Raw genomic sequence first — 23334 nt, forward strand, 5'->3', positions numbered from 1 at the left:
AGGGATAGTTTAGAGAGGAATAGAGAGAGGGAAAGTTTGAACTTGTGGCTGAGGGGATGGTGCAGGAGGGAGGGGTTCAAGTACTTGAGCAATTGGGGCTCATTCTGGGGAAGGTGGGACCTCTGTAAGAGTGATGGTTTACACCTGAACCAGAGGGGAACAAATATCCTGGGGGGTAAATTTGTGAAGGCTATGCGGGGTGGTTTAAACTGATTCAGAGGGGGGGTGGGATCCTGAGTAGAGGGGGTGAAAGTGAGGGGGGCATAGATGGGGCCTGCAATGCATGGCATTGTGGGGGTGGGGCGGAGCAGGGTTTGAAATGCGTATACTTTAATGCGAGGAGTATTCGCAATAAAGTGGATGAACTTGCAGCGTGGATCAGTACCTGGGACTTTGATGTTGTGGCCATTTCAGAGACATGGATAGAGCAGGGTCAGGAATGGATGTTGCAGGTCCCGGGGTACAAGTGCTTTAGTCGGAGTAGAGAAGGAGGTAGAAGGGGGGGTGGGGTAGCATTATTGGTCAAGGACTGTATCACAGTGTCAGAGAGGAAGTTTGATGAGGACTTGTCTGTTGAGGTAGTATGGGCGGAGATTAGAAATAGGAGAGGAGAGGTCACCCTGCTGGGAGTCTTTTATAGACCTCCAAAAAGTTCTAGAGAGGTTGAGGAAAGGATTGCGGAGACGATCCTGGTTAGGAGTGAAAGTAATAGGGTAATTGTTATGGGGGACTTTAACTTTACTAATATTGATTGGAATTGCTATAGCTCTAGCTCGTTAGAGGGGTCAGTTTTTGTTCAAAGTGTGCAGGAAGGTTTGTTGACTCAGTATGTTGATAGGCCAACTAGAGGTGAGGCTATATTGGATTTGGTGCTGGGTAATGAGCCAGACCAGGTGCTAGACTTGGAAGTTGGTGTGCATTTTGGTGATAGTGACCACAATTCGGTTACGTTCACCTTAGTGATGGAAAGGGATAGGCATGAACCTCGGGTCAGTAGTTTTAGCTGGGGGAAGGGTAATTATGAGGCTATTAGGAGAGAATTAGGAAGCATAGGTTGGACTAGGAGATTACAGGGACTGGGAACGTCCGAAATGTGGAATTTTTTCAAGGGACAGCTACTGCGGGTCTGCAATAGGTATGTCCCTGTCAGGCAAGGAGGATTTGGTAGGGCTAGGGAACCGTGGTGTACTAAAAAAGTTGATTCGTTGGTTAGGAAGAAAAAGGAGGCTTATGTTCGGATGAGGCTTGAGGGCTCAGGTAGTGCATTAGAAAGCTTTAGATTGGCTAGGAGGGAGTTGAAGATGGAGTTAAGAAGGGCTAAAAGAGGACATGAGATGACTTTGGCTGATAGGATTAAGGTGAATCCTAAGGCGTTCTATAGGTATGTCAAGAACAGAAGGTTGGTTAGGGCAAGATTAGGGCCAGTTATAGACAGTAGAGGGAAGTTGTGTGTGGAACCGGAAGAGATTGGAGAGGCATTGAACCAATATTTCTCTTCGGTGTTCACGCAGGGGGACATGAATGTAGCTGTGGAGGACACTGGGGTGCAGGGGTGTAAAATAGAAAGTATTGCAGTTGAAACCAGGGATGTGCTGGATATTCTAGAGGGCTTGAAAATAGATAAGTCCCCTGGTCCGGATGGGATTTACCCTAGGATTCTCTGGGAGGCCAGAGAGGTGATTGCAGAGCCTCTGGCTCTGATCTTCAGGTCATCGTTGGTCTCTGGTATAGTACCGGAAGATTGGAGGACAGCGAATGTTGTCCCATTGTTTAAGAAGGGGAACAGAGACTTCCCCGGGAATTATAGACCGGTGAGTCTTACTTCTGTTGTGGGCAAGGTTTTAGAAAGAATTATTAGGGATAGGATTTATAGTTATTTGGAGAGTAATGAATTGATTAGAGACAGTCAGCATGGTTTTGTAGCAGGTAGGTCGTGCCTTACTAACCTTATTGAGTTCTTTGAGAAAGTGACCAAAGAGGTAGATAGGGGTAAGGCAGTTGACGTGGTATATATGGATTTTAGTAAGGCGTTTGATAAGGTTCACCATGGTGGGCTTCTGCAGAAAATGCAGATGTATGGGATTGGGGGTAATCTAGGTACTTGGATCAGGAATTGGCTGGCAGATAGGAGACAGAGGGTGGTGGTTGATGGTGAATATTCGTCATGGAGTTCGGTTACGAGCGGTGTGCCTCAGGGATCTGTTTTGGGGCCACTGCTGTTTGTAATTTTTATTAATGATCTGGATGAGGGTATAGTTGGGTGGATTAGTAAGTTTGCTGATGACACCAAAGTCGGTGGTGTGGTAGATTGTGAGGAAGGGTGTCATAGTTTGCAGGGTGACTTAGACAGGTTGCAGAGCTGGGCCGCGAGGTGGCGGATGGAGTTTAATGCGGAGAAGTGTGAGGTAATTCATTTCAGTAGGAGTAACAGATGTGTTCAGTATAGGGCTAATGGGAGGACTTTGAATAGTGTGGAGGAGCAGAGGGATCTAGGTGTATGTGTACATAGATCCCTGAAAGTTGGGAATCAAGTAGATAAGGTAGTTAAGAAGGCATACGGTGTCTTGGCGTTTATTGGTAGGGGGATTGAATTTAGGAGTCGCAGCGTCATGTTGCAACTGTACACAACTCTGGTGCGGCCGCACTTGGAGTACTGTGTGCAGTTCTGGTCCCCACATTACAGGAAGGACGTGGAGGCTTTGGAGAGGGTGCAGAGGAGGTTTACCAGGATGTTGCCTGGTATGGAGGGGAGGTCATATGAGGAGAGACTGAGGGATTTGGGGTTGTTTTCGCTGGAAAGAAGGAGGCTAAGAGGGGATCTTATTGAAACATATAAGATGATTAGAGGTTTAGATAGGGTGGATAGTGATAGCCTTTTTCCTCGGATGGAGAATGCTAGCACGAGGGGGCATGGCTTTAAATTAAGGGGTGGTAGTTATAGGACGGATGTCGGGGGTAGGTTCTTTATCCAGAGGGTGGTGAGAGATTGGAATGCCCTGCCTGCTGCGGTTGTAAATGCGCCTAGTTTGGGGGCGTTTAAGAGATCTGTGGATAGGTTTATGGACAAAAAGGGATTGGTTTAGATTAGTGGGTCAGTGTTTTTTTAAAAAAAAACTGGTTGGCGCAACATCGTGGGCCGAAGGGCCTGTTCTGCGCTGTAATGTTCTATGTTCTATGTTCTATGATCAGACCTCCAGCACTGAGTCTGTCCCTGTGCCTCAGAAGGGAAGGGAGGAGAGCAGGAGAGCAATAGTAATTGGAGATGTGATGGTTAGAGGAACAGATAGGAGGTTCTGCGGCTGCAAAAGAGACTCACGGATGGTACGTTGCCTCCTGGGTGCAAGAGTCCGTGATGTCTCAGACCATGTTTTCAAGATCCTTAAGGCAGGGGAGGATCATCACAGGTCATGGTGCACATTGGTACCAACGATGTAGGTAGAAGAAGGGATAGGGATTTAAAACAGGAATTTAGGGAGCTAGGATGGAAGCTGAGAGCCAGGACAAAGCATGTTGTCATCTCTGGTTTGTTGCCGGTGCCACATGCTAGTGAGTTGAGGAACAGCAAGAGAGTGCAGATTAATATGTGGCTGCAGGGATGGTGTTGGAGAGAGGGTTTCATTTACTTGGATAATTGGAGCACATTCTGGGGAAGGTGGGACTTGTACAAACAGGATGGTTTGCACCTGAACCTGAGGGGCAGTAATATCCTGGGAGGGAAATTTGTTATGGCTCTTCAGGGAGGGGGTTTAAACTAAGTTGTCAGGGGGGTGGGAAAATGAGATGTAGTCCAAAAGCCAGTGTTGAGGGTCTGAGGTACTGAGGAAGGTATCAAGGTCGCAGGAGTGTATAGGCAAACAGAATGGTAGGTTGAAGTGTATCTACTTCAATGCAAGGAGCATCAGGAATAAGGTAGGTGAACTTGGAGCGTTGGTTGGTACTTGAGACTATGATGTTGTGGCCATTACGGAGACATAGTTAGAACAGGGACAGGAACGGTTGTTGGCACTTCCGGGGTAAGGATGTTTCAGTAAGAGTAGGGAAGGCAGTAAAAGAGGTGGAGGAGTAGCATTGTTAATCAAGGATAGTTTAACGGCTGCTGAAAGGCATTTTGAGGGCGATCTGCCTACTGAGGTAATATGGGCTGAAGATAGAAATAGGAAAGGAACGGTCACGTTGTCAGGAGTTTTACATAAGGACATAAGAACATAAGAAACAGGAGCAGGAGTAGGCCATCTAGCCCTTCGAGCCTGCCCCGCCATTCAATAAGATCATGGCTGATCTGTCGTGGCTCAGTTCCACTTTCCCGCCCTCTCTCCATAACCCTTAATCCCCTCTCTTATCAAAAACCCATCAACCTGCGTCTTAAAAATATTTAGCGAGGCAGCCTCCACCACTTCAACGGGCAGAGAATTCCAGAGATTCACCACCCTTTAAGTGAAGAAGTTCCTCCTCAACTCCGTTCTAAACCGCCCCCCCTTTATCTTGAGGCTGTGCCCCCTAGTCCTACTGTCTTTTTTGAGCGGGAAGAGTCTCTCCACCTCTATCCTATCCATCCCATTCATCATCTTATACGTCTCAATGAGATCTCCCCTCATTCTTCTAAACGCTAACGAGTACAAGCCTAGTTTATTCAGCCTCTCCTCATAGCTCAACCCCCTCAACTCTGGTATCAGCCTAGTAAACCTCCTCTGCACTCCCTCCAAGGCCAAAATATCTTTGCGCAGGTGCGGCGCCCAAAACTGCACACAGTACTCCAGCTGCGGCCTCACCAATGTATATAGGCCCCCAAATAGTGATAGAGATGTGGAGGAGGAAATGGCAAAGCAGATTATGGATAGGTGTGGAGGTCACAGGGTAGTTATCATGGGTGACTTCAAATTTCCAAATATTGATTGGAACCTTTATAGGTCAAGTAGTTTGGATGGGACACTTTTGGTAAAGTGTGCGCAGGAGAGTTTCCTGACACAATATGTGGAATGGCTGACAAGAGGTGGGGCCACATTGGAGTTGGTACTGGGTAATGAACCGGGCCAAGTGTTAGATTTGTTTGTGGGAGAGCACTTTGGAGATAGTGACCACCATTCAGTGTCTTTCATTATTGCAATGGAGAAGGATAGGGTCACAGGGCAGGGCAAGGTTTATAATTGGGGCGGGGTAATTATGATGCGATTAGGCAAGAATTAGGGAGCATAAAATGGGAACAGAAACTGTCAGGTATGGGCATAAACGAAAAGTGGAGCTTTTTCAAGGAACAAATACTGTGCATACTTGATAGGTATGTCCCTGGCAGGCAGGGAGGGAATGGCCAAGTGAGGGAACCATGGTTCACAAAGAAGGTTGAATGTCTTGTTAAGAGGAAAAAGGAAGTGTATGTAAGGATGAGAAAACAAGGTTCAGTTGGGTCGTTTGAGGGTTACAAGGTAGCTAGGAATGAGTTAAAGAAGGGCTTAGGAGAGCTAGGAGGGGGCATGAGAAGTCCTTCACGAGTCGGATAAAAGAAAACCCCAAGGCTTTTTACCCTTATGTGAGAAATAAAAGTGAGAAATAAAAGACCAGGGTGAGGTTAGGGCCAGTAAAGGACAGTAGTGGGAACTTGTAGATGGAGTCAGAAGAGATAGGTGAGGCGTTGAATGAATACTTTTCTTCAGTCTTCATTAAGGAGAGGGGCCATGTTTTTGAGGATGAGAATGTGATACAGGCTGATAGGATGGAGGAGGTAGATGTTCTGAGAGAAGATGTATTAGCAATTCTGAAAAACCTGAGGGTCAATAAGTCCCCTGGGCCAAATGGGATATATCCTAGAATACTTTGGGAGGCAAGGGATGAGATTGCGGAGACTTTAGCTTTGATCTTTGGGTCCTCACTGTCCACAGGGATTGTGCCAGAGTACTGCAGAGTGGCGAATAAAACATAGAACATAGAAAAACTACAGCACAAACAGGCCTTCCAGCTCACAAGTTGCGCCAAACATGTCCCTACCTACTAGGCTTACCTATAACCTTCTATCTTACTAAGTCCCACGTACTTATCTCTTAAAAGACCCTATCAAATCCACCTCCACCACCACTGCTGGCAGCCAATTCCACGCACCCACCACCCTCTGAGTGAAAAACTTACCCTTGACATCTCCTCTGTACCTACTTCCCAGCACCCTAAACCTGTGTCCTCTTGTGACAGCCATTTCAGCCCTGGGAAAAAGCCTCTGAGAATCCACTTGATCAATACCTCTCAACATCTTATACACCTTTACCAGGTCACCTCTCATCCTTCGTCTCTAAGGAGAAATGACCGAGCTCTCTCAACCTATCCTCATAAGGCATGCCACCTAATCCAGGCAACATCCTTGTAAATCTCCTCTGCACTCTTTCCATGGCTTACACATCCTTCCTATAATGAGGTGACCGGAACTGAGCACAGTACTTCAAGTGGGGTCTGACCAGGGTCTTATACAGCTGCAGCATTGTCTCCCGACTCCTAAACTCAATTCCTCGATTGATGAAGGCCAGTACACCATACGCCTTCTTAACCACATCCTCTACCTGCAAAGCTGATTTGAGCGTCCTATGAACCTGGACCCCAAGATCCGTCTGATCTTCCACACTGCTAAGAGTCTTACCCTTAATATTATATTCTGTCATCCCATTTGACCTACCAAAATGAATCACCACACACCTGTCTGGGTTGAAGTCCATCTGCCACTTCTCCGCCCAGTTTTGCATCCTCTCTGTGTCTCGTTGCAACTTCTGACATCCCTCCAAACTATGCACAACACCTGCAACCTTCGTGACGGCAGCAAACTTACCAACACATCTCTCCACGTCCTCATCCAGGTCATTTATAAAAATCACAAAGAGCAAGGGTTCCAAACAGATCCCTGGGGCACTCCACTGGTGACCGACCTCCATGCAGAAAAAGACCCATCTACAACCACACTTTGCCTTCTGTGGGCAAGCCAGTTCTGGATCCACAAAGCAACGTCCCCTTGGATCCCATGCCCCCTCACTTTCTCAAGAAGTCTTGCATGGGGGACCTTATCGAATGCCTTGCTGAAGTCCATATAAACCACATCTACTGCTCTTCCTTTGTCAATGTGTTTAGTCACATCTTCAAAAAACTCAACCATCTCGTAAGGCACGGTCTGCCTTTGACAAAGCCATGCTGACTATTTTTGATCATACTTTCCCTCTCCAAATGTTCATAAATCATGCCTCTCAGGATCTTCTCCAACAACTTACTAACCACTGAGGTTAGACTCACTGGTCGATAATTTCCTGGGCTATCTCTTCTCCCTTTCTTGAATAGAGGAACACATCTGCAATCCTCCAATCCTCTGGAACCTCTCCCATCTCCATTGATGATGCAAAGATCATCGCCAGAGGCTCAGCAATCTCTTCCCTCGCCTCCCACAGTAACCTGCGGTACCATCCATCCGGTCCCGGCGACTTATCTAACTTGATGCTTTTCAAAAGCTCCAACACATCCTCTTTCTTAATGTCAACATACTCAAGCTTTTCAGTCCACTGCAAGTCTCATGACCCCTTCTGGCTCTCCTAATTTCCTTCTTAAATTCCTTCCTACAAGTCACATATGCCTCCAGATCCCTAACATTACCTAGCTCCTTGAACCTTTTGTACGCTTTTCTTTTCTTCTTGACTAAATTCATTACAACTTTCACGCACCACAGTTCCTGTAACCTACCAAAACTTCCCTGTCTCATCAGAACATTGTCGTGCAGAATTCCAGATCAATATTCCTTGAAAATCTGCCACATTACTTCTGTACATTTCCCTGAGAAAACCTCTGTCCAATTTTTGCCTCTAATTTCCTGCCTGATGGCTTCATAATTCGCCTTACTCCAGATAAACACTTTCCTAGCTTGTCTGATCCTATCTCTCTCCAATGCTAGTGTAAAGGAGATAGAGTTATAAGAACATAAGAACATAAGAGATAGGAGCAGGAGTAGGCCATCTAGCCCTTCGAGCCTGACCCGCCATTCAATAAGATCATGGCTGATCTGAAAGTAGTTCAGTTCCACTTACCTGCCTGCTCCCATAACCCTTAATTCCTTTATCAATCAGAAATCTATCGACCTGTGACTTAAACATATTTAACGACGTAGCTTCCACTGCTTCAATGGGCAGAGAATTCCAGAGATTCGTTACCCTCTGAGAGAAGAAGTTCCTCCTCAACTCTGTTCTAAACTGACCCCCCCCTTATTTTGAGGCTGTGTCCTCTAGTTCTTGTTTCCTTTCTAAGTGGAAAGAATCTCTCTGCCTCTACCCTACCTAGCCCCTTCATTATCTTGTATGTCTCCGTAAGATCACCCCTCAGCCTTCTAAACTCCAACAAGTACAGGCCCAATCTACTCAATCTCTCGTCATAAGCTAACCCCCTCATCTCTGGTATCAACCTGGTGAACCTTCTCTGTACTCCCTCCAAGGCCAATATATCCCTTTGCAAATAAGGAGACCAAAATAGCACACAGTACTCTAGTTGCGGCCTCACCAGTACCTTGTACAAATGCAGCAAGATCTCCCTGCTTTTATATTCCATCCCCTCGCAATAAAGGCCAACATTCTATTTGCCTTCTTGATCACCTGCTGCACCTGCAGACTGAGTTTTTGCGATTCATGCACAAGGACCCCCCAGGTCCCTCTGCACAGTAGTATGTTGTAATTTTTCACCGTTTTCCAACCATTCTCTTCACTATTGCTGGCCTCCATAACCCATTCCCCCCAACCACAATCGGCGACCTCCCCAACTCCCACACTTCTTGGCCAGTCCCGACCCCCCATATTCAGCTAGATCCCACCTCTCCATGGCGAGCTCCAATTGCCCTCCTCCTTCCCAGCCCCACCAATCCCGAATGCAGAGAGCACAGGGGGTCCACTTCCTACAACTACCCAGCAGGCTCCAACCCTTTGGCACTGCCCAGTGTCTAGTGAACAGTGGACAGTGCCAGGTGTGACATAATGTGCCTTTAAGAAAGGTTCTTTTTAAATCAAGATTTCTGCAGCTCACAGCTTCGGTGGTTTCTTAGCTCACAGTTCCAGTGATGTTATTGTTGCTGATTTGAGTGAAATTGTCCTTTTATTGCTTCTAAAGTGTTTTAAATGGGGTTGTTTGTGTTTACCCTGCAATTAGTTTTACGATCCTGATCACTATCCCCAAAATGCTCTCCCTCTGAGAGATCTGACTTATCCTACCCCTCACAAAACAGTGCTAACTATCCTGAGAGATAGGATTTATGACCATCGGGGATAGTCAGCATGGTTTCGTGAGGGGTAGGCGCTGCCTCACAAATTTGATTGAATTCTTTAAGGAGGTAACTAAGTGTGTAGACAAAGGTAGAGCAGTTGATGTTGTATACATAGAGTTTAGTAAGGCGCTTGATAAGATTTCCCATGGTAGGCTCATGAAGAAGATAAGGAGGTGTGGGATAGAAGGAAATTTGGCTGATTGGATAAGTAACTGGCTGTCTCATAGAAGACAGAGGGTGATGGTAGATGGAAAGTTTTCAGACTGGAGGCCAGTTACCAGCAGTGTACCACAGGGATCAATGCTGGGTCCTCTGCTACTTGTGATTTTTATCAATGACTTGGAAGAGGGGGCTGAAAGGTGGGTTAGTAAATTTGCTGATGACACCAAGATTGGTGGAGTAGTGGATGAGGTGGAGGGCTCTTGTAGGCTGCAAAGAGACATTGATAGGATGCAGAGCTGGGCCGAAAAATGGCAGATGGAGTTTAACGCTGATAAGTGCGAGGTGATTCATTTTGGTAGGACAAACTTGAATGTGGATAATAGGGTCAACGGCAGGGTTCTGAGGAATGTGGAGGAACACAGAGATCTTGGGGTTCATATCCACAGATCTCTGAAGGTTGCCACTCAAGTGAATAGAGCCGTGAAGAAGGCTTACAGTGTATTAGGGTTTATTGACAGGGGTTTGAGTTTAAGAGCCGTGGGGTTATGCTGCTACAATACCGGACCTTCCTGAGACCACATTTGGAATATTGTGTTCAGTTCTGGTCCCCTCACTATAAGAAGGATGTGGAAGCATTGGAGAGAGTGCAAAGGAGATTTACCAGGATGCTGCCTGTTGTGGAGGGTAGTTCTTATGAGGAAAGGTTGAGGGAGCTGGGGCTTTTCTCTTTGGAGTGGAGGAGGATGAGAGGTGTCTTAATAGAGGTTTATAAGATGATGAGGGGGACAGATAGAGTAGATGTGCAGAGACTATTTCCTTGGGTGGATGTGGCTGGTACTAGGGGACATAGCTATAGGGTTCATGGTAGGAGATATAGGAGGGATGTCCGAGGTAGATTCTTCACTCAGAGAGTGGTTGGGATATGGAATGGATTGTCTGCTGTGATAGTAGAGGTGGACACTTTAGGAACTTTAAAGTGGTTATTGGATAGGCACATAGAGCACACCAGAATTATAGCGAGTGGGATAGCTTGATCTTGGGTTTGGACATAACTTGGCACAACATTGAGGGCCGAAGGGCCTGTACTGTGCTGTACTGTTTATGTTCTATGTTATCAACGTTTACCCTTTATCCACAAACTATAATGACTTCAACAAAGCTCATGAGGTTGGCCTCTTGGAGTACGAACTCCCTCAGGAAAAGAGTTCCCAAAAAAAAAACAGGAAAAGAGTTCCCTGATTGAAATCATAATTGACTGTCCAATCAAGTAGCTTCATCTACCTAAAAATGGCAGTGTCAAGTGCTCTGGCACTCACTCAGCCTGTCCAAATCATGCTGAAACATTGCTGCATGCTACTCACTCTCCAACCCAATTTTTTATCAACTGCAAATTTGGAGATCATACGTTTAGTTCCGTCATCCAAATCATTAATCTGTGAAGTGAACAGTTCGGGTCCTAACACAGATCCTTGTGGTACCCTACGAGTCACTGACTGCAATTCAGAAAAAGATCCATTTATTCACACAAATGTTATTTGTGAAGACAATATATCCTTCCTTCCTACTTCTCCTTCTACTTTAATGAGTGGGCATCTAATTCCAATCCTCATCCTCAATCAGTCTTTCTTCTCATGAGGTGACCACTGTTTTAAAACACGTTTTAGAAACCTCCTTTGGAATGTCTCTGACTTGCTGGATTCCAATTGACAATTCTTCCACTTTCTGTTTACAGATCTTACTTTTTGGATCCCTATTAAAACTTTTGACCCATGATTCCTCTTTTTTACATCTCTTCCTCTGTCTTTTCCTTTTCACGTCACAGGTTTCTACATGTCTCTCTGTTAGAACAGTCCATCAAGCTGCATCTTGCAAAAGCTGCAAAGCATTTTCACGGCCACCCATGAATACAGTCCAAGAAAACCTAGAAAGTATACAGATTCAATATTGAATCTACTCCTGCAACCTTCAGTCAATTTCTCATCAAATAGGCCTCAAAGTTTTATTTCAAAGGCGCCAAATGGCTTACCATTCCTGGAAAACATTTCACTCATAGAGAAAAAGAACCTCTGTGATTCTTTAGGCTGGAATAAAACTTCACTAACCTCAATATATCATTAACAGCCTTTTGATTATAAATGAGGTTGAACCTTCATTCTTCCAGTGTCAGTTGTGACTCAGTGGGTTATAATCTTGCCTCTGAATCAAACGGTTCAAGTTCCATGTCAGCTGCTTAAGCACAAAAGTATCGGCTGACACTTTGGTGCAGTACTGAGATCACTCTGCACTTGCAGAGGTGGCACCTTTCAGGTGACACATTCAATCAAGGCTCCTAGTTTCTAAGACTGATGTGAAAGATCCTATAACACTGTTCTAAAGAATAGCCAGAATTTATCTCTCAATCAGCATTACTAAAAAGAGTGTGGAATTTTCTGAAAAAATGGCTAAGTATTAGGGTCTCACTGAAAACTTGGGTGTGTTTCTCTCAAAACACAGCCAAGTTTTCAGACCAGATTTTCTGGCACTTCTGGCACACAGAAAATCTAAGGGTGTGGCTGATGTCATCAATCTGGCAGAATGGAGCCTGATAGAGCCAGCATGGATGGCTCCACAGAGATCGGGATGCACCTTTAAAGGATGCCTTGATCTACAGTTGAAATAAACGCCCCCAATCACCACATGTACACAGAGGAACAGCCCCACAAGCATCAGGGAGAATGCCCCATCACAGAACTATCGGGGGGTTGGAGGGATGGGGGGCAGCCCCTGTTCATTTGTTCCCTCTCTCGTGCTGTCATCTGGGCTCCCCACATTCCTCTTTTCCAGCACTTGTAAGAAGAACTCCCCGCCTACCCCATGGAGGAGGGCTATTCCCACTACTACCAGAGCCAAGTGTTAACAAATAAATAGTAGCTGGAGACTTTTAAAAAATGGTAAATACCTAAATATACCTCATCTTCCAGCTCTATCAATAGAGAGTCAGCTGCTGTATTCATATCACCCTTGTTCCCTGGACCAATATCATTAATTTACGCTTCTGCACAACGAACTCTGTTTGCCACCCCTTGTTCTTTGGACATTTCTCAATGCTAATTTCAATCATTTCTGCCTCCTGAGGATTAAACTACTGACCACATAACTTATGGTCTTCGTAAATTTCAAAGCACTGCTAATAGTGCCCCACCTCATATCAATTACCGAGGCTATTGTGCTTCTCTCTTATTTAGAAGCTTCACATATTTAAGCTTTTTAAATGACAGATCTCTCCATTTCTGACACTGCAGGTTAACCTGATAGTGAATAATTAATTCATCATTAATTCTGCTTCTACTTCTTCTATACCGAGAAGTAGAATAACCCTTGCCACTGCACACTGCCTGAGCCCCACCCCAGCCCCACAGCCCTCAACGCAAACAAAATACATTGCAGACAAAACCCTAATAAGTGACAGACAGCAGTGTAACACAATCCCATTTTGATACAGTGAAGTAATCCAAGCCCAGGAATAACCACAGGCAAGACAATCTCCACAGCGAGTAAATTGGAAAGCTGGTTTTACCTGGTTGGGAAAGTGGGATCATATGTGTAGAGGTGCAATTCCTGTGGATATCCAATGGAAACCAAGTGATTTATCATCAGCTGGAAGCCTAGCTCTTCATACTCAGGAGATCTGTATACTGTACAATAGAAACATATTTTAGTACATCTCCAGCATTATCCTTCATCGATCATTAGTCAAGGTCAGCCTGATCACAATGCAATGAAGAAGACTGTCAAGATGATTCAGTGACATGTTCCTTTTCTGTTTTTAGTGACCTACTGTAAATCATTTATTTTGAAAAATAAAAAATGAATTTTTGCCCAAGCCGAATCATATGTAATTATTTCAAAGCACTGTAACCATAAATAGTTCTGATTTTTCTGTCAGGCAATAAATTATTCTGCAGATACGATTATGCTTTTTCTTCTTAAACATTCACATTTTTTCTCATTCTCCTTGCCTCAAAATTGTTGGGGTACAGATCACTTCTCCTTCAATACCTTAACAAAGTGACCAGTATTCACATGGGAGTGATGACAGATTTTATTAGCGGTTTTCTTTGTCCTTATCTGTAGATTCACCATACACCAAACAGGAGCAGGAAAGCAGATTGATTTTTGTTCTCCAGTGAATGAGGTTAATTACAGTGCCCTGTGCTAGTTGAAATTACTGGCTCAGTGCAAATTCACCAAATATGATGTTAACAACAAATGTTCCCTACCTGCGAGAGTGTAGTCCATGTCAAATCCAAAACATTTAATCTTCTCAAGTGCTAGGCTCCTGTTCACGAAAACTCTGCACATCAAACACAAAAACATCCTATTCAGAACTCTCAGAAATAACACTGCAAAGGAAAATCAAGTCAGTTCTGCAGCCCAGTTAAGACAGGGCTCTATCTACAACAGTCTTCCTCAGAAGCAGGATATGCTTCCATCCAGGGCATGCTGATCTCAGATAAAATACCTGAGGCAGTTATCCAGTACTGTTCTTGTGAATTATCTTGTTATTGACTTGAGAGAAACCTCTGTCTGCCTTTCATGTTGCATTTGGGAGATAATGGAGCTCTAAAGAGGGAAAGCTGGAAAGACAACACGTGGAAATTTTCGATTAAAACAGCAATGAATTTATATATTCCACTGAGTACCGTGTGCATTAATCTGGGTCTTGCAACACTATGGACACCATATTATCATTCCGGTGACTATGTGGGTATTGTATACAGCAGTCTCAGTCTTGTTCCATTTAGGTAGTAAGGTACAGTTTTTGTCCTGTCCTGTTGTGGGCACTGTATCAGTCTCAGACACGTCTGACTGTGAGTTCTACGTGTATCAGCACTACTTGTCCCAGTTTTGCCAAATCCAGGTTAATTGCTCATACCTTTCAAAGTACTTAGTCACATTGTCCCTTAATATAGGCTCGATCAGTCGTTTTACTATTCATAAGACGCTAACTGATCAAAAGTTATCTGGTTTATTCTTTCCTTCCTTTTCGGTCACAGAATTAAAAAAAGGTATATGAAAGATGTCAGCTTGGCAACACAGGGAGATTAGGCTAAATAAAAAAGTACAGAAAAATCAAAGTGAAATAAGCAGGGACAAAGAGTCAGTATAGGAATAGATTTGTAGCTCAAGGAATCTTCTTTTTAGACATTTTAATAGTAAAATAGAGAAGTGGTGGGGTCAATTAGGAAACAAGATGGCAATTCACAAAGGAGGCAGAAGGCACAGCTGAGGTATTAAATGAATACTTTGCATCACTGTACTGAGGGGAGGGCTTTGCCAAAGCTCCAATAAACAGGAGGTTATCAAGGTACCAGATGAGATAAAAATAGAGGAACAGAAGTTCCTAAAAAGGCTTGCAGCGATTAAATTGGACAAATGACCCAGGATACATTCAAAGTTACTGAGAGAACTTTGTGAAATTGTGAAGGCACTGGCTTCAACTTTCCAATTCTCCTTTGATACAATGAAGCTTGGAATAATGCAAATATTACACTCTTGTTCAATAAAGGTGAGAAGGATGAATCTGGTAATTACAGGCCAGTAAGTTAAACACTGGTAATGGAGAATGTGTGTGACAAATTTGCTTTGAGATTTTGGATGAAGTAACAGAGAGAATGGCTGAAGACAGTGCAGTTGATATTGTGCAACTGAACTTTTGAAAGGCATTTGATAGTTTGTTGAAAAATTGAAAACCATGACATAATAGTGACAGTAAGTTGCAAGGATAAAAAATAAAAATAACAGGAAACAGAATTGTAGTATATGGCAATACTTTTGGACTTCAGGGCAGTGTGCACAAGTGTTCCCACGGGTTCACTTCTAGGACCACTGGTGTTAGTGACTTGAACCTGGGGATACTGGACACAAATTGAAAACAGCAGATTCATTTTTACCAGATTGTAATTCTCAGTTCATGTCTCTGATGTAACGTGAGGATAAAGCTCTGAGCAGTTACTAATGGCTTTTGAATGCTAATCCGTGAATCTGAATAATGAGAACAATCAGTTTGAATGTTATCTCTGTAAAATGGACATTAACCTCAGATCCTAAATACAGGGCTGGTTTACTCAGATTTAGCGAGTTTTGAAATTCGGGGAATAAACCCTGCTGATCCAAGGTCTCAGCAGTTAAAAAATCTCAGCAGTTAAAAAATCTCAGCTTTAGCAACACTATTTAATTACTTACAGTGCAATCAATACCCACTGAAAATAAACCAATTTCCAATTATCACCTGGAAATAAGACTTTTTAAGGTGTCAGATGCTGGTGTGTTCCTTTTCTATTGTTCCTATTTAATTTCCTGTTGAAAACTAGATCCACTGCCAATACCATCTTGATTGAAACCCAGTAGACACTGCAATTTAGGTTACAAGTGTAGTAATTGACTCACCAAGTAACTCAATGACTAGCAAATCCTTGACCCATACATAATTGAAAAGTCGTATGTTCTATCTTTGGTCTGTGTGGTGAAGTTACATCTTTGATCTGTTTCAGAGTTATATAAATACACGAAGGAGGGGTCCTCTGCTTCCATCACAAGGCCCTGACAAAGTCAATTTGTGGGGTCACAGGCAACGGGACTTCTCTTCAACTGCGCAAGGCCGTGCCAAAAACCAAATTGGAACCCCAGTGTTGTCAGGAACTCTGGATTCTATTGGTAGTCTCATATGGAGCATTTAAAGTACACCAATCAAATTACAGAAAACATTTCAGAGGTTGTGCTTTTAGGTTTGTAGAAGCTTGCTTACACAAGCCAGTGACTTTTTGGATACTGAAGCAGTCCATGTCCGTATGCAGCAAAAACTGGACAATATTTTGGCGTGGGCTGATAACTGGCAAATGACATTCACATCACACAAGTGCAAGGCAATGACTATCTCCAACAGAAGAGAATCTATCCATCTCCCATTCAGTGCTATTATGATTGTTGAATCCCCCACTATCAACATCCTGGGGGCTATCATTTACCAGAAACTGAACTGGACCAACCATATAAATACTGCAGCAACAAAAACAGGTCAGAGAATGGGAATTTTGCTCAGATTACCTCAGCTCTTGATGACTCCCCAAAGCCTGTCCAGCATCTTCAAGTCCCAAATCAGGATTGTGACTGAATACTCTAAACTTGCCTGGATGCGTGCAGCTCCAGCAATACTCAAGAAGCTCGACACCATCCAGGACAAAGCTACCTGCATGATTGGCACCCCATCAACATGCATTCCTTCCATGATCGATGCACAGTGGCAGCTGTGTGCACCATCAACAAAGTTCACTGCAACACATCGCCAAGGCTCCTTCCACAGCATCTTCTAAACCCCAAAAATCTACCACCTAGAAGGACAAGAGTAGAAAATGCATGGGAACATCACAACCTCCAAGTTCCCTTCCAAATCACAAACTATCCTTCACTCTTGCGAGGTCTAAATCCTGAAACTCCCTTCCTAACTGTATTGCTGTTGGACTGCAGTGATTTAAGAAGGCAAAGGCAATTAGGGATTGGCAATAAGTGCTGGCTGAGCTAGTGACAGCCAAATTCTATGAACGAATAATGAAAATGATAGCACATACTGTTTGTCTGTGAGGTTTGTACTCAATAGAGTTTAGAAGGATGAGGGTGATCTCATTGAAACTTACAGAATACTAAAAGGCCTGGATAGAGTGGACATAGGGAAGCTGTTTCCATTAGTAGGAAAGACTAGGATCCAAGGGCACAGCGTTAGCGTAAAGGGGCGATCCTTTAGAACTGAGATGAAGAGTAACATCTTCAGCCAGAGGATGGTGAATCTATGGAATTCATTGCCACAGAAGGCTGTGGATGCCAGGTTATTGAGTGTATTTAAGACAGAGGTAGATTAATTCTTAATTGGTAAGGAGATCAAAGGTTATGGGGAAAAGGCAGGAGAATGGGATTAAGAAACCTATCAGCCATGATTGAATGGTGGAGCAGATTCGATGGGTCAAATGGCCTAATTCTGCTCCTGTATTTTATGGTCTGTCAATGACAAATCAAGAAGATACAGCCTAGCACATTGCATGGCTCATCTGAAACTGGAAATGGTAGAGTTGGTGCAAAACAGTGGGCAGACTGAAGGCTAAATCCCCAAACATCTTTCCTCTCCTGGATGCACTGATCAGAGGGGAATGAAAGAAAGAAATCTCTGTCTTGGGTCAGTTCTAAAGAATGGGCTTTTAGATGAAGCACTGGTGGAAATACAGCACCCAAAACCCAGAGGGCTATTCAACAAGTGTCAACACTTTCAGGGGAAAATATTTCATTAAAAATGGGGAAGAAAAAGCCACAGTGAATCCGACTGTTCCTAACTTATTTGTTATTCAGGAGTACTTGCTGATTCTATACGTAGAATAACAGCAGCAAAATATGCTCATTGCAGGTTCAGTGGTGATGAAAACTCAACTCCAACTTGGATTTATATAACACCTTATTGTAGAAAATGTCCAAAGGGCTTCAATGGTACAGGAAGTCAAATACTCTTCAGAAATAAGGTCTTAAAGATCACAGCATTTATCCCTCAAGCAAACATGGAAACTAAGCTGTTTCTGAAATCTATTTGACATGCGTGAAATATTCTGTGTGCTCTGAGCTGTTTAGTGGTACATTTAATCACAGTATAACACCAGTGTATAATCACAGGACAACCTCTGATCACAGACCCACAACAGCATCTTGTCAGAGTAATGGGAGCCGATTCCCATGAATTAAATCTGCTGTGGTTAGGCCATGAGGGGAAGGACTGTTCACAAAGTATAAGTGTGTGGTTAGACCCCTGAGGAGTGACTTTGATAACAAAAAAATCAGTGGGATGGTCAACCCTAATGGTAATGGGCCTGACAACATAGTGTAAAGGAGTGATTCTGTGACTCTGAATGTCAGTCCCCTCAATGTTGCACACAGACCACCAGCTGAAATAGTGGCTGAAGGATGCTACTTGGGAGTGTCAGCTCAGTTGCTAGAACTCACAACTCTGAGTCAGAAGAGTGTGGGCCCCAAATCAATACTGGAAGCTGAGCACAAAGCAAAGGTTAACACTCCAGTACAGTGCTGAAGGAGAGGCTCATTGTCAGAGGTGCCATCTTTCATGTCAGAAATTAAATGGTACGTTAAAAGATGCTATGGTTCTATTTCAAAAAATCTCAAAGGAGCCCAAACTCAATGACCCAGCCAATATTCACCTCTCAATCAGTGCTGCTAAAATAGGTTACCCAGTCATTTACATATTGCTGATTGTGGGATTGTGTTGTGTGTTAGTTGGCTGAGGTGTTTCTGACATTACAGTAGTGATTGAGCCCCAAAAGTGGCATCAAAGCTCTTTGGGATGTCCTGAGGTTGTGAAAGATGTCAGCTCACCCACTGAAACCAGTTCATCCATGTTGAAACTTAAAAGTACTTGCCAGTCCTTTTGTGTAACTTCAAAATTGATACTGAGTCTGAGGCAACATGACAGACAAAAATAGAAAATGACAAGCAAACCTTCCTGAAGTGTTTCCACTGGGAATCACGTTCAGGTTAATTCTCTGAGCAAACTTTCAGCAGGCCATTCCTTACCATTCGCAGCTGATGAAAAGAATAACCTGAACAGATATGAGTGTGTGCAGAACAGAGGTCAACTTTTCTTGCTCAAACCGTCCTGGTGTGGAATTCTCTTTCTCAAACCAATGCATATTCATTTCCGAGGATTTTTCTCGGAGATTTGAAAGGTGCTATATATAGTTGTTTCGTGAACAATTGAACACTCACTGCAGTATTTTCCAATGTTCTTTTCACTATCACTGCCAGATTAACATTCAAATATTTCTACTTTGCATTATTTAGTATTATTTCATTTTCTATGATTTAACTGAGAAGATGTAGTATCACTCAGTCTGCATCTTAAGATGATCCATGCTAGTCCATTTAAGTTCTGTTTTACTAACTTCTTTCCACATATGTGTCAGAGAATACAAAATGGTCGCAGCTGTTCATGCTATTCAGTGTTAAAACGTACACAATAAATGAAAAAACTGTGGCAGTAAACATCTGAACTCAGCAAAATAATGCTTTAGCTGAAAGCAACTCTGCTGCATTGTAAACTAAATTCAATATGAGCTTTGTACCATGTTGCAATCATCAGTCACTTTGAATATGTTTCTTTATATCATGATTTTCACAAATTGAACAAACAGAAATGCAATGCAGGAAAGTTAGTAGTTAGTGAATTGACATATCCCCTACCTGTGCTGTTGAAGAGTTGAGAGCATTACAATGTTACACATATTAAAGCTCAATAGGTAGTTTCGGGATTTTCTAATTTGGAGGATCCAGAATACTGAAGCAAAATAAAATTGTTGATGGTATAAGGTTCCCACAGAACCCTACGTTATTTTTTAAAATGTTCAGTAATATATAGTTGTCCTTGGTCATTTGTTTCCACTCTAAGGAGCAAGTCAAGGAGGCAGGACCCAAGTCTACTTCAATCCCATATTGTTGGCATTATTTTGATGTACAACTAGCCATCTAGCCAAATGAACTCAGCAGCAGCCACACAGACATGCAAAATGTTTGAAGCTACATGACTTGTCTAATGTCATTCTACACTTTGGATTCTTAGCAACTATTAACATAACAGATCTGTGAACATTATTACCTGTGTTGATAATCTCGTTTCAGAAGTCGACAATTAACCTGATGACAATCCCCTGTACTTTGGAAGTTGGTGTGATTCTCATGAGTTGAGTGTTGATTGTTCTGTTCTGAGCAGTTGCCTGTTATACTCCCCATACTTAACAACTTCCTTCTAACTTTGCACTCTCCAAGCTTTCAGTGAAGTAAGCTGGAGAATCAAGCCAGCGTCTTCATCCTGTGACCATTCCAGCAGAAATTAGCCAATACTGTTGCAGCTTTTCATTTCTGATACACTATCAGTTGAATCCAGCTGAGAGGCTCCAGTTTATCACTGGAGCTGTGTGCTCACTCTGACAGGGAGCTCAGCACGTTTCAGCAGCTGCTGCAGTACATCTAACAAACTCTTGACGACCCTCTGACGATTGTGTGACAAATAAATGGCCCAACACTATCTCCACTGTGCAAACCGAGCCCAAGTCTGGGAGAAAGAAACCTCGCACAACTTCACAAAATCCTCTCATGAACTGGCACTCAAATAAAACCCAAATCCAATTATGTGCAGATGTTTTCATACCTCCTTACTTCAGCAAACGTCAGGTACCTTGGTGTAAGAAAATCCAGTTATCATGTCACAACATGTTATCATAAATACTTTATTCAGCTCTTAATTAGTGCAGTGCAGTACCTGATTCTTTGAAACAATGAGTTGGCGGTTGCTCTCTAAATAACAAGTGTGGCTAATTTTAAAGAATATAAAATGTTAATTTTCATATTTTTCCTTTCTGCCTCTACATTCCTCTCTGTTATTCCAATTTTACTTCCCCTATTTCTATTTCTGTAACTGAATTGAAATTCAATTTACTCCTGTAAATTCAGTCCATTTATTTCCCAATTTTCTTCTCATTGCTTGCCCTGTTCACTCAGGTCCCAGATGCCCTAGTTCCTTTGCTGTTCAGTTACCAGCTCACACTTGCACTAACTTTGTGGGCAAAAGTGTTTGAGCAGTAGGATGCAGAAGGAGCAAGCCTAAGCAAGACGGTATTACTATGTTACTATTTTGACCCAATATATCTGGATTGCTTCTTTTCACTAAGAAGTTATTTTTTAAAATGCTGCTTTATGAAGTAATGGAAGATTTTCACCAGCAGAAACAGTGCACCACTTTGGAACTGAATTCCTCTGAAAGAGCTTTAGTCTATTAAATTTACTTGACATCCTTTTGACCTGATCAGCCGCTTGTGTGGATCAGAGGATTAACAGATTAGATCTGACTCAAGAGTTTGTGCTGATTTTTAAAAATTAAAAAAAAATCAGAGCTGGACAAGGACTAAGCCTTTACTGAAACAGCATTTACCGAAAATGTCGTTCTTTCACATTCACACTCACGTTTTAGAAAGACTTCCTCTTTGTTCATTCTCTTGACACTCAATTCTAGGCCAAATATGTAGAACAGGAAGACCCAGCCCATTCCGGATGGATCCAAGATCCAAGTTCATTTAAAGGAAATGGCGAGACAAAGTCCATCAAATGACTTGCCCGAGTAGGGTCAGGTTAGCAACTACCTCCAGCCACAGGAGCAGGCCAGTTCAACTGGGATAAAACCAGTCAGGAGATGGTCAACAGGCAATGGTCTGATCGAATCACGTCACAACAGGGAACCTTCCTTCATTTTATTCACAGATAAAAGAGACCCGTTGAACAATGTGTTGTACAGCACAAACCTTTGCACCACAACATTCCAATGATGAACCCTATTGCCACTGAGTATTTTTAAACACGGCCTGTGGTTCACATGTCAGGATCAGATTATGTGAAAAAATTTAATTTAGCACTAGTGACATCTTTGTTTTTTAACTCTAAAATAGCCAAATCAGTTTATTTAAAGTTTTAGCTGGTTTATAGGACATGGTCAATATTTAACACAGAGCTATAGATTTTCCACAGAGATCACTTACATCTCATGAAGTTGTTCAACTTGTTTTCAATTCCTCTACTGCAAGCTTTTGCAATTCACAAACCATTCAAATGATTAGGACTCCAACAATGAGGAAACAATAAATATGTGTCCAATACGCAGCCAGATCTTTAAATGTGCTCACCTGATTACTGCAGAGATTCTCTGTTCGGGTTTTCAGATGAAAGGGCCAGCCCTGTCTTAAATCTTCAGGGACTTGTGTACATTTGAGTCGTGGCTGATTTTAGTTAGGACTCTCTGCCCAAGCCGAACTCTCTTGCAGAGATTATCACAAAATGAGACAGTCGAACTGTCAAAAATAAACTTAAATGGTTGTGCGCAAATATTCACCGTAAACACAGATTTTATTTATAAGATAGCCTTATGAGACTGAACTAAAGTCCACAAGGACTATGCTTACATTTCCTAACTGGATGCAGAAATCTGATGGCTCTGACAGAAAAGTTCACTTCATCATGTGTTTGAACAGAGGAACTGTGTCCAGCTCCAACATTCATCCTCATAAACAGCACTAGTGGGAGGGCTGACAGCTAAATTGAGACAAATGGTTTATAATTCCTGCTAGTTGGTATGCAGCATTATCCTAAGGTTTGTGTGCCTGGTTTATATTTCTTAACTGACTGCAATCTGGAAGATGGACCTATCACAGGCAGGTGCTTTGCACACTTACTGTCCATCTTTTTGTGCATTTAACTGACCTCAGTTAGCACATCTAGTTGAAAGAGTATCTGGCACAGCTTTAAATCTAACTTGCAAACAGAATGCTCAAATTTATTTTCTTAAGTACAACTGGCTACAGGTGAACTGTGAGCATAGCAAAACTCAGCAACAGCTGCTTTGCAAAGCCAAGATTTTTCTATGGGAAGTGGAGTTTAAGCAGTTGTTCTCAGACAGCCTGAATGGAGAGAAGGGATTCTGGATGCATTTTCCCTGCCTGCCTCCTCTTTGCCGCTCAGGTTTCCTTTGGATGCCTGTGCGCAAAGGCTTTGCTTTCATGATGGCGACGTTGTGGAGGATACAGACAATCAAACATGGAGACACTCTATTATCAAATAAATAGGTTGGACTAAAACCTGGTGTTGTCAGACTTTTTACTGTGTTTACACCAGTCCAACGCCGGCATACCCACATCATGTACTGGGGGACCATGTGTATGCTGTTGATGCCTCCCTGCATATTAAGAATCCCACTCATGAGCTGCATGCTCATCCTACTTCTCACTGTTTCAAACTAATATAATGCAATTGCCTCTCTTTGCATCTTGGGCCTCTGTCACCTC

The 23334-nt window shown here is 43.0% G+C and overlaps 1 protein-coding gene across 4 annotated transcripts in view; it reads right to left on the bottom strand.

Moving 5' to 3' along the window:
• Nucleotides 1–20429, bottom strand: part of LOC145361285 (cytosolic purine 5'-nucleotidase-like) — a 68310-nt gene extending 47881 nt beyond the window's left edge. For 3 of the 4 annotated variants that reach the window (XM_080216927.1, XM_080216926.1, XM_080216929.1), the window contains exons 1-3: nucleotides 20103–20429; nucleotides 13681–13754; nucleotides 12978–13095 (exon numbers count right to left, since the gene is read on the bottom strand). In XM_080216927.1, the coding sequence (XP_080073053.1) occupies nucleotides 12978–13095; nucleotides 13681–13754; nucleotides 20103–20236 (326 nt within the window). In that variant the 5' untranslated portion in view covers nucleotides 20237–20429. Of the gene's footprint in view, nucleotides 1–12977; nucleotides 13096–13680; nucleotides 13755–13922; nucleotides 13975–20102 lie in introns of those variants that run through there. The other variant, XM_080216928.1, reaches the window with a different exon arrangement.
• Between the last annotated feature and the right edge of the window lie 2905 nt (nucleotides 20430–23334).

Source organism: Carcharhinus amblyrhynchos, chromosome 34 (assembly GCF_965287045.1).
Source record: "Carcharhinus amblyrhynchos chromosome 34, sCarAmb.v2.hapA, whole genome shotgun sequence".
Classification (NCBI taxonomy): domain Eukaryota; kingdom Metazoa; phylum Chordata; class Chondrichthyes; order Carcharhiniformes; family Carcharhinidae; genus Carcharhinus; species Carcharhinus amblyrhynchos.